Source organism: Molothrus aeneus, chromosome Z (genome assembly GCF_037042795.1).
Source record: "Molothrus aeneus isolate 106 chromosome Z, BPBGC_Maene_1.0, whole genome shotgun sequence".
Lineage (NCBI taxonomy): Eukaryota > Metazoa > Chordata > Aves > Passeriformes > Icteridae > Molothrus > Molothrus aeneus.
The window spans coordinates 67388297-67402389 of record NC_089680.1 but is presented as its reverse complement, the minus strand read 5'-3'; the positions used below and the strand labels follow the sequence as shown (position 1 = coordinate 67402389).

The window sequence follows — 14093 nt, the reverse complement described above, 5'->3', positions numbered from 1 at the left end:
ATGCATTAATTAATTTTAGCCCTACTAGGGAAACACAAATGCTAGATTGTTTTTCACCCTTTGGTTCTTCTCTGGTGTTTATAAACCAGTCAAGTAGTATCTCCTAGTACTTCTGCTCCTATAAAATCTAAAAAATATCCCAAAACATCACCATTCCAAAATATTCTGCCTTTACATCAGCTGTATAGTGTTTACTGCCATATAGATGTCTCTGAACATTATTCCTAGGCTGAAGTCTGGAAATAAGCCAAACATGGTAAAAATGCAGATCTCTGCTGTCCTCCTTGATCTGCATCTAAATTTGGATAATATCCCTTCTAAAGCATCTTTGAATATGTTAGGCCTTTTTGCCTAAGAGAAAAAAAGATCAGGCTGTATGACCTGATGGTGTAAGACTTAGTATTTGAGAAACTTTGGGCGTGTTTATGTGTGCTGTATGTGTCTAAAAGTTGCATCCCTCACATCTTAGATAGTGTGGAACAGTCTAGCTGTTGACACTGAGCTTATATAATGACAAGGAAAAGAGTTACCAGATCTGTCAATGCAAATGTAGTCCTTGCCATTGTCTAAAATCTTTACTTATCTACTACTCTGAATGGGTTTGGGTGAATTCCAGGTGCAACTTAAACAACAGTGGTGGTTTTGCACTTACCTTGCAATAGAGAAGGAAAAGAAAAGTAAAAATAAAGGAGTTCTAGTTAGAAGCATCTATTCTGTGATTTAGTAGAAAATGTGAAACCTCCCCCTCAGGCTTGCTTTGCTCCATCTCTATGTCTGCAACAGGGAGATTACCATTTTTGGTAAATTCTTTGTGTGTGAATTGAATACTTGCTGAAATATTTGGGTGCATAAGTAGGCATAGTTGCTAGTTTGATTAGTTTGTTGCTGGGTTTTCTTTTTGTATTGGACACCAAAAATACATAAATTGAGCAGAAACCTTTTTTGGAGATGACCAGAAAGAGAGAGGCTGCACTGTGATTGCAGTGGAGTTGTTTCATTCAGGTTTTTCCCAGTGGTGTCCATGGGTAACGGCTGGGATCGCTGATCTGTGGCCTGTGCTTCCTTCTGCCCACCAAGGGCTCTGTGGGCCACAGGACATTTCTGAGGGCCTTTTTCAGAAGTGTTATTCCAAAATGTGCTGTCCTTGGAGGGATAAGTGTTGGCAGCGACTGGGCAGTGATTTGGCTTGGGGAATTCTGCTGTTGTTTATATTTTATGTACACTCTTGATAAAGGCTGGTGAAACTGGAATTGTGATTGAGAGCCTGTCATTCAAGAAATGACTTTTCAGTTGAAATACAGCGATGAAGTTTAATGAATTTTCTGAGATAACAAACCTTAAAATTGAAGTCACTGGTGGATTATATTTATCATGATTTCTGTGCAGGGTCTGTGCTGTTAAAAGTTATTTGGACAGCAACATGGTCAGACAATGGTTTTCACAGCTGAGCCTTTGTTTTCTTTGTTGATATTTATAGGAGAAGCCCAGATGTACAAGCTAAAGAAGAACTGTGGAAACATATTCAGTAAGTATGGTCCTTGTAGGGTCTGAGAGATGCTTGGTTTGCCTTTAATGTAGTTATTAAAATCCCATCCACTGTGGCACTACACTGATTTAGTTTCAGTAAATTATGTATATGTTAATGACCTCCTGTGTGTAGAAGATACTGCAGGTCACTGAGTGCACTGAATAAAGATGACCATTGTATGTAAATGAATTATTAAAGAACAATACCTAATTTTAGAGATTTATTCCTGTGTGGCTTCCAAAATGTCAATATTGACACTTTTAGCATGACACCCCATTACCCCTTAGGAAGATATTTAGCAATTCCAAAGCATGTTCACTGTTCAGCACACATAATGTTCATGATATTGTGAAGCAACAAGATCAGATTTGCAGGGAAGTGAGAAGAAGGTAGAACAGGATGAGACATGCAGTTGAAGCAATCATGGTGAAGTTATACTTATTTCAAAATAAGTGTCCTATTTTGATGTCAAGATAGCTTCAGGGCTGACAACAGCTTGTTTTAGTAAATATTTTTAGCCAAATAGAATAAAAATTTTTGCACTTCACAGTTAATGTTACAGTTTTTACTTTTCCTAACCCTTTATAGGAAGGACCTTGTGGATCCATCTGGCCTATCTGAGGAGCAATTGAAAGAAATTCCATACACTAAAGTAGAGTGAGTTTGGTCAGAATTTATTTTTTGTGAATATAAAAGCCCACTTTTTTTACTTTACTGTGAACTGTGTCCTACTGAAATAGGAATGGGTTTACATATAATCTATAAGCTCATATCTATTCCAAATACTCCCCTAGGATGGGTTTGGTGGGGATACTTAATAATCTTAAATCAAATATTTTTACTTTTCAAAATAAGAAAAAAAACCCATCTTAATCTCTCCTAATCTATTCCACACACTCATGAAGGTATCTGTATGTTCTGTATGTCTCCCTATGCTAGCCATGAAACTTATATTATAAACTACAGAACCAGAAAGAAGTGAATGCAAACAAGAAAATAATTTTTTTCCTAAACTTCTTCTTTGTTTTAAATATTCCAATCATCCAAGGCACTCTTTAATCTCTGCAACCCCTTCCCTGGGTTGTCATGGGCAGCTGCCAGGGCATAGCTATTTCCTTAAGAACCAACATCCATTTCACTGAAATAATTGCCCATTTGGGATTCCAAGTGTCAGTGCAAGCAGCTTGAATGTGGCAGAAATGGGATCCTGGGTTGCATTATAATGTACTTCCAAACACCACTAGGCAGAAAAGGCTGATGTTAAGGACATATGAATTAATGCATTCTTCATTAAAGTTCCATTCTCAAACATGGGCATGCCAGTTTGTGACCTCTGCTCTCTTAAAGCATTGAATTCCAAGTGCAGATTTCCAAAAAGAAGCATCAGCCCTTTAAATTCAGCCAGTGCAAGAAGAAGCCATCTGTTACACTTCAGTACGAAATGCGAAGACTTAGTCTGCAGCTGAATTTGTGTTCTGTGCCAAAGATCTGGTTTACCAAACCCTGTTGTGAATTCTGTGTCTCTCAGGACTCAAGGTGACCCCATCCGCATCCGGCACTCGCACTCCCCTCGCAGCTACCGGCAGTACCGGCGGTCCCAGTGCTCCGATGGGGAGAGATCTGTCCTGTCTGAAGTGAAGTATGTGAACATGGTTATTAGCACTGAACTAGTCTAGTGCAGCCCAAAAGTTGACAGAGGTCATGGTGGTAAGAAGCTGCATAAATGTGGCTTGTTGGTGGCACAGGGTTCAGGTGACCCCCTGAATAGTATGTCTTCAGAGCTAAACATAAAGGAAACAACTCCAAAAACATTTATGGTCTGTTCTCAGCCAAAGTGGTTTTCTTGATCCATTTGAAAGGAAGAAAAACTGAAAAGGCTGAAGTAAACCTGTATTGGTCTTTAGTGGTGGGTCATAAAGCTGCTTCGGGGATGAGAATCTATGGGTTGCTTTCCAAGTAACTTCATCCTTGATAGAGTTAAGATGTTATCAGTGTTTGGCCTGTGATTTTTTTCATGGGAACTCTAGTACAACCCCTTTCATCATCTGGTGGATCAGTCTTCCCTAGAAGGCTGAAGAGTACTGATGAATGGAAAAGTAATAGCCCCATTTTCGGTTGCAGCAAGGCCATAAAAATATGAAAAACAGTCCCAGCCTGGAAGACTAGTTTTAGCTGGATAGCACTCTGAAGGAGGTGTGGCACACCAATGATTTCATATGAGACTTGTCTTTGCCATGAGGGTGGCTGGGCCCTGGCAGAGGTTGCCCAGAGCAGCTGTGGCTGCCCCATCCCTAGAAGTGCCCAAGACCAGGCTGGAGGGAACTCTGAGCAACCTGGGATAGTGGAAGGTATCCAGGCCTATAGCAGGAGGTGGAACTGGAGGATCTTTATGGTCCCTCCAAAATCAAAACATTCAGTTATTCAATGATGTTGTATCAATTTGGGCTCCTTCCGAAGACCAGGAAAAGACAGGAATGGGATGGGCTATACCCTGAAGGTGCCCACAGAGGATCAGCATGACAGCTTTCAGATGTCCTAAGTCAGGTGATAGAAGCCTTTCAGATCAATAGAGTAGTCTGTGTCAGTTTCATTGTTCTTCCTCTGCACAGTTATAGTTAACCTCATTAAAGCAACATCCATTTTGTGATATCATAATTCCAGTGTCAAAACTGATCTGGTCCCTCCACTGCCTGTTACACGATCTTCAGATGGGAAAGTTCCTAGTATCCAGCTGACTCAGCAGGTTAGTGATTGTACACCCTTTTCAATTTTCCTTCTTATTGGAGGGAGAAGTGGGACTCTAGTGCTTTATTTAAGATAGTCTTTGATTTACAGTGAAAAATAAAGACGAGATTTTTTTTTAATCAAATTTTTGTATTTTACTTACACTTTGTTTGTATTCCAAAATACATGTACTTCTGTAGCATATGCCACTGTGAACACCTGCTCCTGCTGTTGGAGAACTCTTTCCCATCTGATGCATTCCTAAGATGCATCTCTGCTTGTCACTGAAGGAAAACTGACTTTTACCACTTCTTGAATTATGCAGGTGTGGTTGTGATGCAGGTGTAATCACATCATTTATTAATCTCTTTTAGAGGTTGTCTGAAGAGTTTTGTTGCTTGGGCTTGAAACAGCGCTTCTTTTATTTTCCTTTCTCTTTTATTCCCCCCACCACCTCCTTCCCCCAAATAATTTTTTAGGTTATTGAAATCTAAAAAGGACAGAAGTTGCCTTTTGTTAATCTAACTTAATCACTGTCTTTCATCATATATTACACTACCATATCTCTCAGTTTTGATGGTTTTATTGAGCTCAGAATGTGAGAAGCAAATTCTGTTCAAAAGCACTCACAGGTCTTTTGTACAAACACACAAAAGGAGAACCAAAACATGGAAGGGAGAATTCCAGACACCTAACTTACCATACCAGTAATGTTAAAATGTTCAGTGTGTACAAACACCTCTCTTTTCCCTCTGCCCCAGGCTCCCTCACAACAGTGGACATGAATTCCTTGTGGGTGTTTACTTGCAGTGTTTTGCTAAATATCAACATGGCATTTCCTGAATAGGCAATAGCACAAAGGGGCAGCAGCTGGCAGGAGGCAAGAAGGGAAAAAAGTTCTGTTTGATCAAGCAAATGTAGAGACTTTAATATTCCTGATGCACGTATATATACGTATACACGAATTGCCATACCATAGCCTAAGGCTTTCATAGCAAGTTAGCAAAATACAATGTTTAAATTCTTCTGTATCTTTTCAACAACATGTTTAATTTATTCTCTTCAGAGGCAGAAAGGATCTAAGGACAGCCTGATAGAAGAACCATCTCTGCTATCCACTAATAATGTTGATGGAAAACCCAACACTAAGATTGTAAAAACTGTACAGGTGTCACGCTTCAAGGTGGAGACTTGACTGATGAATTGAAGATGGTGAATGGATTTTGGTCTTTGGAAAGTGAGAATTTGTTTACTTGTGCAAGAGAAGGAACTGAAGTCGACGTGGTGGTCTTTCCTTCAGGACACCTGGCAGTGCAGCCTGCTTGCTGGGAAGACCAAGCAATGGTTTTATCACCAACACCATTCTAGAGGTGTGACTGATTGAGGACAAGCTGCCTGATAGACAACCAAAACCAAAAGTCTTTTCAAAACTGAAAGATCAGTAGTTAAATTTCCAAAAAATGAACAACAACAAAAAAATTGCTGCAACAAAACAGGCTTCATGGTCTGCTCTGTAACTGAAGAGCCTTGTTCCAAGAAGTGACTGTTAACTGACATGATCAGGATCAGATGCTTCAAGATAAGTAAATTAGTAATATTTTTGGTCAATTGTGCAATACAGTGTGATATGGGGAAATTATCTTCACAATTTATATGGGGATCAACTTATGTTCTGAGACATAAGGACAGATAGCTCTTATAAGAGTTATTTTAACCTAGCACAGTAACAGATGCTTGTGTTGTTGATACAAAATCTGACTCAACCCATTTTAGCTCAAAAACAGTAGACTCTGTAACATGCTGTAGCAGTGCATTCCAGAGATGATACAGACTTACTTTGCTTTGGGCAGGTTTAAGTGTTCTAAATTTTGAATGTCCTTTTGTGTAGAGAGACTATTTAAATGAACATTCCATACCACAGAAATACATTTACCAACTTGTAGTTAAGCACATTGGAAACTGGGGAAGATAAATTGACCCACTGTGTTAAGACTGCTTAACAAGGCACTTCAGTGCTGGTTAAATGAAACTTGTGGAGTAGTATTTAAAACAGCTAGAAAATAGCGCCTTTTTTTTTTTTTAATCTAGATTAGCAAAATCTGTCTTAATATCTCATATAAAATAATCTGACACTTTTCTCTGAGCCATTTCTACTATGTTAAAATGACAAAGGCGGTATTTCAGGTATGAGAACTATAATTTTTTTTTCTATTGTCATGGTAGGAATACTAAGTTTTAATGATGCTGCACATTGAGTGGGTTATCTTCTAATATATATCTGAAGTGATGCCTGGTTCTCCTCTTGTCCTATCACTTCTTACATATATCTGAAAATCACTTCTCTGCCTCCCATTTGTCCACAGTCAGCCCATGGATGAACCTTCAAGTGTTGCTGACTTGCTAGGGAGCTTAGCAAAGTCTTTGTGTTGTGGAAGTAATTTTTTGCTAAGTGTAATCATTGAACTAAGTACTGAATTTGTCACACAGTGTCACAAACAGCTGTAGCAGCTCATGTGCCTTTCTACATCTGTCCTCTCTACATTCAACCCTCACAATCCACAGAGATTTGCAGTGATCCTGTGTCTTCCAGTCCAAGCAACACCAGGGAATTGCAGTCCTGTCAGAAAAGCAACACTGCTTGAGAACTGGAGTTAGCATAAAGTGTTTAAGTTACACTTTACAAGAGGCATGGGATTATAATACACATTTTAACTGACTAAACTGGTAAGCAAAATGTTGCACAATGTGTTTTATTTTCCACTTTATTTTTTGATTCTTCATTGTTTCATGATGTGAAGTGGTCAGGTGGATGTTACTAGCCAGGGTGGCCGCCATACAGTTTATATATTCCTATCACAGTATAGAGTGGTCTCTAGGTTAGCAAGTGCTGCAGGGAAGGCAGATTCACTTAACAAATACTTTTCTTTGGTCATTTACTTGGGACAGCTCTGCTTCTACAGTCTCAGTAAACAAATCTAAGGGAAGGAAAGAGCAAGATCAAAAAAATTCATGTAGTAAAAATTCAGTTTTCATGGAGATTCTTTAGAATTTTTTGAATTTCCTGTGGATTTAATTCTAGGACATTGTTGGGCTTGGTTTAAAGTACTTACTCAGCTTTTTAAGTTTGTTAAATGGTTTCATTGCTCCAATTTAAAGTGATCCTGTAGGATCTGTTTATGACCTTGTGTAGTACTGTCAAGAACAACAGTCAAGAAAAGCCCAAACAAAACAAAAAACCAAAACAAACCAAAATGAAAAAAAAAAAAAAATCCAAACCCAAACCACAACAAAAAACCCTGATCAACCCTGATCAAAGAAATCACCATGGCAAAATGGTGAAAAACAAAAACAAAAAACCCTGATCAAAGAAATCACCATGGCAAAATGGCTTAATGGAGAGCATCACAATCTTTTGGAAGGCAACTGAAAAATGACAAACTGTACAAGAACTGATTAGTATCAGCAATGAAAGCTGCTCCTTGTTCCTTTGAGAAGGTATTCCAGCTTGGAGCATTACACACTTGCTTATAGTTTGGTGCTTTCTAATCATTACTATGAGTTTGCTATCCTTACCCAGCACAGGTAAGTATCACATATCTACTACTGCAGGGGGATTTGTGTTATTGAGAATTATCTGTACATAGTGTACCTATCTTGCCAGTCTTTAAATATTGATCAAAGGTTTATATCAAACCTCATGTTTTCCTGTATGCTTTCATCTTCCTGTGGCCTTTTGTGTGTTATTGCTGGATACCCTCAGCCAAGTGCATGGTATTTTACTTACTGCACTACATCAGAAAATAGCTTGTCTAGTCTAGTAGTGAACGGTTTAAATTCTCAAGTCACTGGAGATTTGTTTTGTAATCAAGCCAACTTTTTTGCTTTTAGATGAGAAGTTTACAGAGAGAGCCCTAGATTTGAGTTAGTGATCTTCTCCCTGATGAAGCAGGTTTTTAGCAAGTCTGTTAGCCTGGGCCACTACAATTCAGTTTTGTGTCCACAAAAGACTAAAGATATAATGCCTCTATTACACATTTTCCAAATGTTTTGTTGTGCCAAAACAAGGCAAAACTTGCAACAAGGATATCACTGTCAGCTAACAGTACAGAAAAACAAGTTTCTTTCATATATGTGATTCTCCTTTCCCTTCAAACTTCTTTTCCTCAATCATTTGAGGAAAAGCACCTTTTTAATGATATTTTTGTGAGAGATACACACACACAAGTGATCAATCACTGAAAACACTGTGTCACAGCTATGCCTTCTACACCTAAACCAGCTCTACATGTCTAAGTGATCAGCCTCTTACAGCTCTGAGCTACACCTTGCCCTCTCCGCTGTTGCTACCCTTCCCCAGCTCTCCTGGGGCGTTCAGTGCCTAGAGGCAGTTGCATTTTCAGAGCTGGAGTCTGGATGTCAGTCTAAAATCCTTGTACATCCTGATGAATCAGGCAAAAGACATGAGATCTGTAACAGTGTCAGGAAGTTTACCCTGGGGTTGAATGCCATACACAGACCCCTGCTCACTTGGACAAAGGACTGGTATTTGAGGCCTTCTCATCTTAATTCTCCTGAACTGATTTCAGGCCAATGATTTTAACTTTGTGCCTCTGCCTTTACCTTTTCTGAGACTTCCATAAGTGCTAAGCATTGGTAAGTTATAGAACTTTCACTAATTAGCAACAATTGCAACATATTTGCACAACCTTTTGCAAAACATGTATTTTATACAATAAAGAGGGCTTGCTAATCACAGCACAAAAGGACTGTAGTATATCCTATACTGGTTCCCTTGCTTAGTTGGCTGGTTTCTTTCATTTGGAACTAGCCTGGACATGCTGTTTTCTACACTGCACCTCTTACCACTATCACTAACTCTGCAACTTGTATTCTAACCAAGCTCATTATATTGATGATGTTTGTTGCAAAGTCATTACTATTTAAGTTGCCAAACTCATTCCCTTTATGCAGGTGGATATTGAACTGAAGAGATAGCATGTTTTCTTTTGGGAAGATTTGTTTAATTCAGAACCCCTTAGAAAGGTATTTGAAGACAACATACATGAACATACCAATGTGATACATTTGTTCCATATACATTAGGTATTCATGAAGCAACTGTGTGCTTTATTTTAAAATGAGTTTGATAGATGGCTGTGTCAATACTTGTGTCCAGGTTATTTAAAAGTCAAGTAAAACTTGAATTTTTAGGGCATTGCATGGTTGCCTGTGTGTCTTATTTACATTACACTAAGGAGCAAAGCCTTCAGAAACACAGATTCATTTGACACCACCATCTGGTAAAAACAGGTGTAGTACCAATTAAAATCCACTTGAGGATACAGCTTCTCCAGATTAAGTATTTTATCTTGTAGCAGGAAGTTGTCAGTGTAAGCTTTGCATTTCCAGTGCACATCTATACCAGTTTCCTTTCTCACCTAAAAATCACCAGAGAGGAAGCAGCAGACTATGTAAGCTGTCAAAGCAAAAACACAGATACAGAGCCAGTGTGGCAGACACTCTCTCCTTAATGTGTCTGTTTTTATTCCTGTATTTGTTCTCCTTAGTAAGACCTGTGGTGTGTTGACCTTGGCAGGACACCAGGTGCCCACCAAGCTGCTCTATCGCTCCCCTCCTTAACAGGATGGGCAAGGGAATTAGATGGAAAAAATCCTTGTGGGTCAAAATAAAGGAATTTAGTAAAGCAGAAACAAAAGCAAAAAATAACCAAACTCTGAAAGATTTATTTTTTCTACTACCCAGGAGCACATGGTGTCCACCAAGTTCCCGCAAAGCAGGGTTTCAGTGCATGTAGAAGGTTGTTCCAGAATATGAATACCTTATCCTTTCTCTTCAGTTTTTATTGCTGAGCAGATTCTTATACTCTGATGTTTTTTTCAAGGGTGCAATTCAGTTAGCCAGTCATACAAAGTAAAAGGCAGTCCTAATGTTTAACATCGTACTTCATATTTACCAGCATTATTATTTAAGTAATCTGTGACCCTTGCACGCACCTATTGCTCCATGTAGCTCACTTTTCTCTTGTTCTACCCCACTCTAACACCTGCATTACATATTAAAGCTTGGGGTTCTACATCTTTTTTAGTTGAAAGGAAGTTTACCCTGAGGTTGATACCAATCAAGTATCTAACCCTGGGGTTAGGTACCAATCATCAAATCCTGTCACTAGCTGTAGCTCATGAGATTTTTTTTAAATTTTAAAATGCTACTCATCTTGGTCTTACACTTCAGGAACAAAGGCCCACGAGCGGAACTCCTGAACAGATGGTATCTTCAGGGAATGTAATCCCTAATAAAAACCCTAAACTTTCAAGTACATCCCATAATTACAAGCTGGATCTCTTAAAAATTAATTACTCTTGTCTAAACCTCCTTCTCTCTTGACAAACTAAAAACAACCTTGCACTTAGAAGTATTAACATGCTTACATTCAGTACTGAAAAATCACAGTGCAAGATACACAATTTAAGCATTTGTTCTTCTGATAAACCATGTTAAGTCTTCCTAGGAAAATAAGCAGCAATCCCAATTATCTCAAGAGTATTTCAGTCCAAGTTATGCTGAAGTACCACATAATGTAGATGGTCAAGGTGATAATAAACCAAGCTTGATGTTCTCCATGTTGGATAAACACCTTTCCTGCTATTTTTAAACCCAGGTTTGCTGAATTTTTACTTTTTAAATTTCTGCTTTTGCTTACAATACAAATCTCAGCCAACTCTATCTCCAAATACTGCAGGACACCATGGTTTAAATCATCACATCCCAACTCACTCCTAGGCTTTGTTTCATACAGAGATTATTGGTATCCCAACAATAACACAAAGACATCTGAACTCTGAAACAGAAGCACTAAAGCTTGGAAAAGACAAAAATTCTGAGAGGAGAAACATAAATCTTTATTTCTTTGTCTACATAAACATTACCAGACACTGACACAATGCAGTTAAATGCACTTTGTATTACTACATGGAGGCTTAGTAGTCCATCTTTTAAACAGTTTTTTTGTTTCTTAGGCAAGAGTGTTTCAATAGACAGGCATTGCTCTCAGGCTGGTTCTAGCAATTGTTCCTAAGGAAAAAATAAACACACAATGTGAGACACATGTAGCACACAACTCTTTGCAGGAACATCCTCTAAATCCCCAACACTAATACAATATTACAAAGACGAGCTTCCCCTCATCCCTTGGGTGAAAAGGTAAAATTTGCAAATCTAATTTTTAGGAAGCCTGTCTGTAAGAGAGCCTTCTGCCCACCTAAGCAAGAATTCAGATGATAACTACAGGCTAGTGGCAGTAATAACACTTTCTGGCTAGTGGGAATCAACAGAAATTTCTGTAGTACTAACTCGTGCACATTGGAAAACACTCTGGGAACAGTAGGCCAATAATACACATGATTTAATAATTTTATGTTGGAAAACAAGCAACAGCCCTGTTACTGGACACTTTACTAGTAATGGATTACACAAACTTTTCTCTACCCAGAGAGAGATTTATACACAGAGTGCCCACCTTGCCCACAGTGCCTGGGGTGCAGAAGTTGTGGATGGATTTCACAGGCTCACTTCCTACCAGCAGCAGGGGTAAAGGATTCAGTGCATCTGTGTTGCTCAAGCAGATTCTCACATTTCGTTGATGAAACTTTCAGATTTTATTACTTTCAAGAGCATTATGGCCAACCTGGAGGAGTTTCATCACTTCACTGAAGATTAGTTGTATTTTCTCCTGAAAAAAACCCAACCCAAACAAAATCTACAGTGATGTAGTAGGGGATCATTCTTACACCAGATTTCCAGTATTGACCTATAAGTTCCTGGCTTCAGAGACTTGGATTACATGTCACACCCTTGGGAATGTAGGTTACACAAAAAAAAAGACTTGATAGTGCATGTAATTTTTATTAATACCTTGTCTGTACTAATGAAATTTGGGCTGACTTGCGCTACTCAGCTTTTCAGTAGTGTTGGCTTTTCCAAGACTTTACAGTGAAGCAGTATCTGGCATATTCCAAGCGTTCTTTCATACTTTGCCAGTCTTTTTAACATTTTCAATCCTTATGTTCTGAAATGCTCCACAATATCACACCCCTAAAAGCAAACATGAGAAAGCAAGTCCTTGTCTTGGACACACTGGCAGCCACATACTGATTTAACAAAGCCACCCACACCAAAATTTTTATTTTGTAGCTTTCACTTTGGTCTTTTTGATAAGAATAGCCATCAGGCTGATCTCACTCTCACTGTTTCAGTTCTGATTTCTGCTCTAAAGTCATTGTGCCAAACCTCCTTCTCAGCAGAAAGCCTGCTTCATTTTAACGGCAGGCTACAGGAGAGCATTGCACAAGGAATTATTGCTACTCACAGCTTTGCAATCAGCACTTGGCGGCTTCTTCCCACATGTCCTTCTCAAGCTCAGAGGCTTTCACCACACAGGGAGATCCCAAACTTCCAGCAAAACACACTAGAAACCTGCAGGAAGCATTCCTAGCATTAAACGTTCTGTCAGGAATTTGACAATATCCAAGAACACTTTACACTTTCAAAAGGGCATCAATGAAAGTCTATTATTCAGTATTAAATAATATGTTTTCTACTCTTTTGTCAGAATAGAAATATTCTGTTCTGACAAAAGAATAGAAAACATATTATTCAATACTGAATAAGAAACCCACAAATCTACAGAAACAAAACACAATTTTTGCTCTTTAAGAAGATTTAATCTTTTCTGTGCATGAGTATTAAGCTGTAAATGTCTTTTTACAATAGAAAATCTAGAAGCCACTGCTAGAAGCCTGGAAAGTTATGTACTAATTACTTGCAGATGTAATGACAGACAGGAGAGCTAAACCATGCTAAAAGTGGCCATTATAATTTTAGCTTTTCCTCTTTTAATAACTGTCAGATTCTCCACTTTAAAAGACTGCAGAATAAAATCTACTACATAGCTACTCAACCATACTATTCCTACATGTTGTTTGGGGTTTTTTGTCCTTGCAAAAACAGAAAGAAGGAAGGTACATAACCGGCTCCCTCAACCAGTTTGAGCAAGAATTCCTGTTTGCCTTTTTTGACACCACATCCATTCTGGACAGGAATGAATGGGCAACACAAAGGCCAAAAGTTACGTATGGGAACTCTTTACCCCTGAAATTAAATTCACAGTTTATGAAAAAGAGAAATTAATCAGCTGAAAAATATTTCAAAATTCGCAATTAAGTAATATTATATACAGCGCAAACATTTAATAGGAAAAGCCAAGAATACCATCCTCCTGGGACATCTTTTGGTCATGGTGGTGCACGCTCCGGCCACTGACCAACTTCCATTGCTTTCATCTGGGAAAAAAAAAAGGGAGAAGACATATTTGGAAGAGCGACAGACACACGAACAGTACAAGGAGTCTAAAAGGACGTACTAGAGGTAAGTACCCGATTTCGAAGACAAGCAGCGCCAATAACCACAGCCCCGCACCGCAGCTCCCTCAGCAGCCCCGACCGCCGCGCCGCTCCCGGCGTGCCTCCCGCGGGGCGAACCATCCCTCCCGAAAAGGAGGGGGGCACGCCGTGCGCCGCCTCCACCTCTTCCCGCAGCGCAGCGCCCGCGTACTGACTCTGCCGCAGACGCGAGGCTACAGATTCGGCCATCCACGCAAAAGGAGTTCTGAGCAGGCGACACCGCCCTGGAAAGGCGCCGGGGTGCAGATCAGCATCGGCTCTCCCCCCTGTCTTACTGCGGCGATGGAGGCGCCTCCGAGAGGGAAGCGGTGTCGCATCCTGCTGTCTGCGCATGCGCAATGCCGCGCCCGCCGAGGCGTGTG

At 39.5% G+C, this 14093-nt stretch overlaps 1 protein-coding gene, 1 long non-coding RNA gene and 1 other non-coding gene across 4 annotated transcripts in view; 1 reads left to right on the top strand and 2 right to left on the bottom strand.

Moving 5' to 3' along the window:
* Positions 1–9467, top strand: part of EPB41L4A (erythrocyte membrane protein band 4.1 like 4A) — a 119044-nt gene extending 109577 nt beyond the window's left edge. For both annotated transcript variants that reach the window (XM_066569103.1, XM_066569101.1), the window contains exons 19-23: positions 1478–1525; positions 2117–2185; positions 3057–3167; positions 4190–4271; positions 5319–9467. In XM_066569103.1, the coding sequence (XP_066425200.1) occupies positions 1478–1525; positions 2117–2185; positions 3057–3167; positions 4190–4271; positions 5319–5447 (439 nt within the window). In that variant the 3' untranslated portion in view covers positions 5448–9467. The remainder of the gene's footprint in view (positions 1–1477; positions 1526–2116; positions 2186–3056; positions 3168–4189; positions 4272–5318) is intronic.
* A 1681-nt stretch (positions 9468–11148) lies between these two features.
* On the bottom strand, positions 11149–13800 carry LOC136569123 (uncharacterized). The gene is made up of 5 exons (XR_010785314.1): positions 13705–13800; positions 13541–13611; positions 12639–12745; positions 11790–12002; positions 11149–11344 (listed from the first exon to the last, which is right to left on the bottom strand). It is a non-coding gene; the product is annotated as an uncharacterized lncRNA (long non-coding RNA).
* LOC136569462 (small nucleolar RNA SNORA13) lies at positions 13260–13392 on the bottom strand. The gene has a single exon (XR_010785355.1). It is a non-coding gene; the product is annotated as a small nucleolar RNA SNORA13 (small nucleolar RNA).
* Positions 13801–14093: the final 293 nt, after the last annotated feature.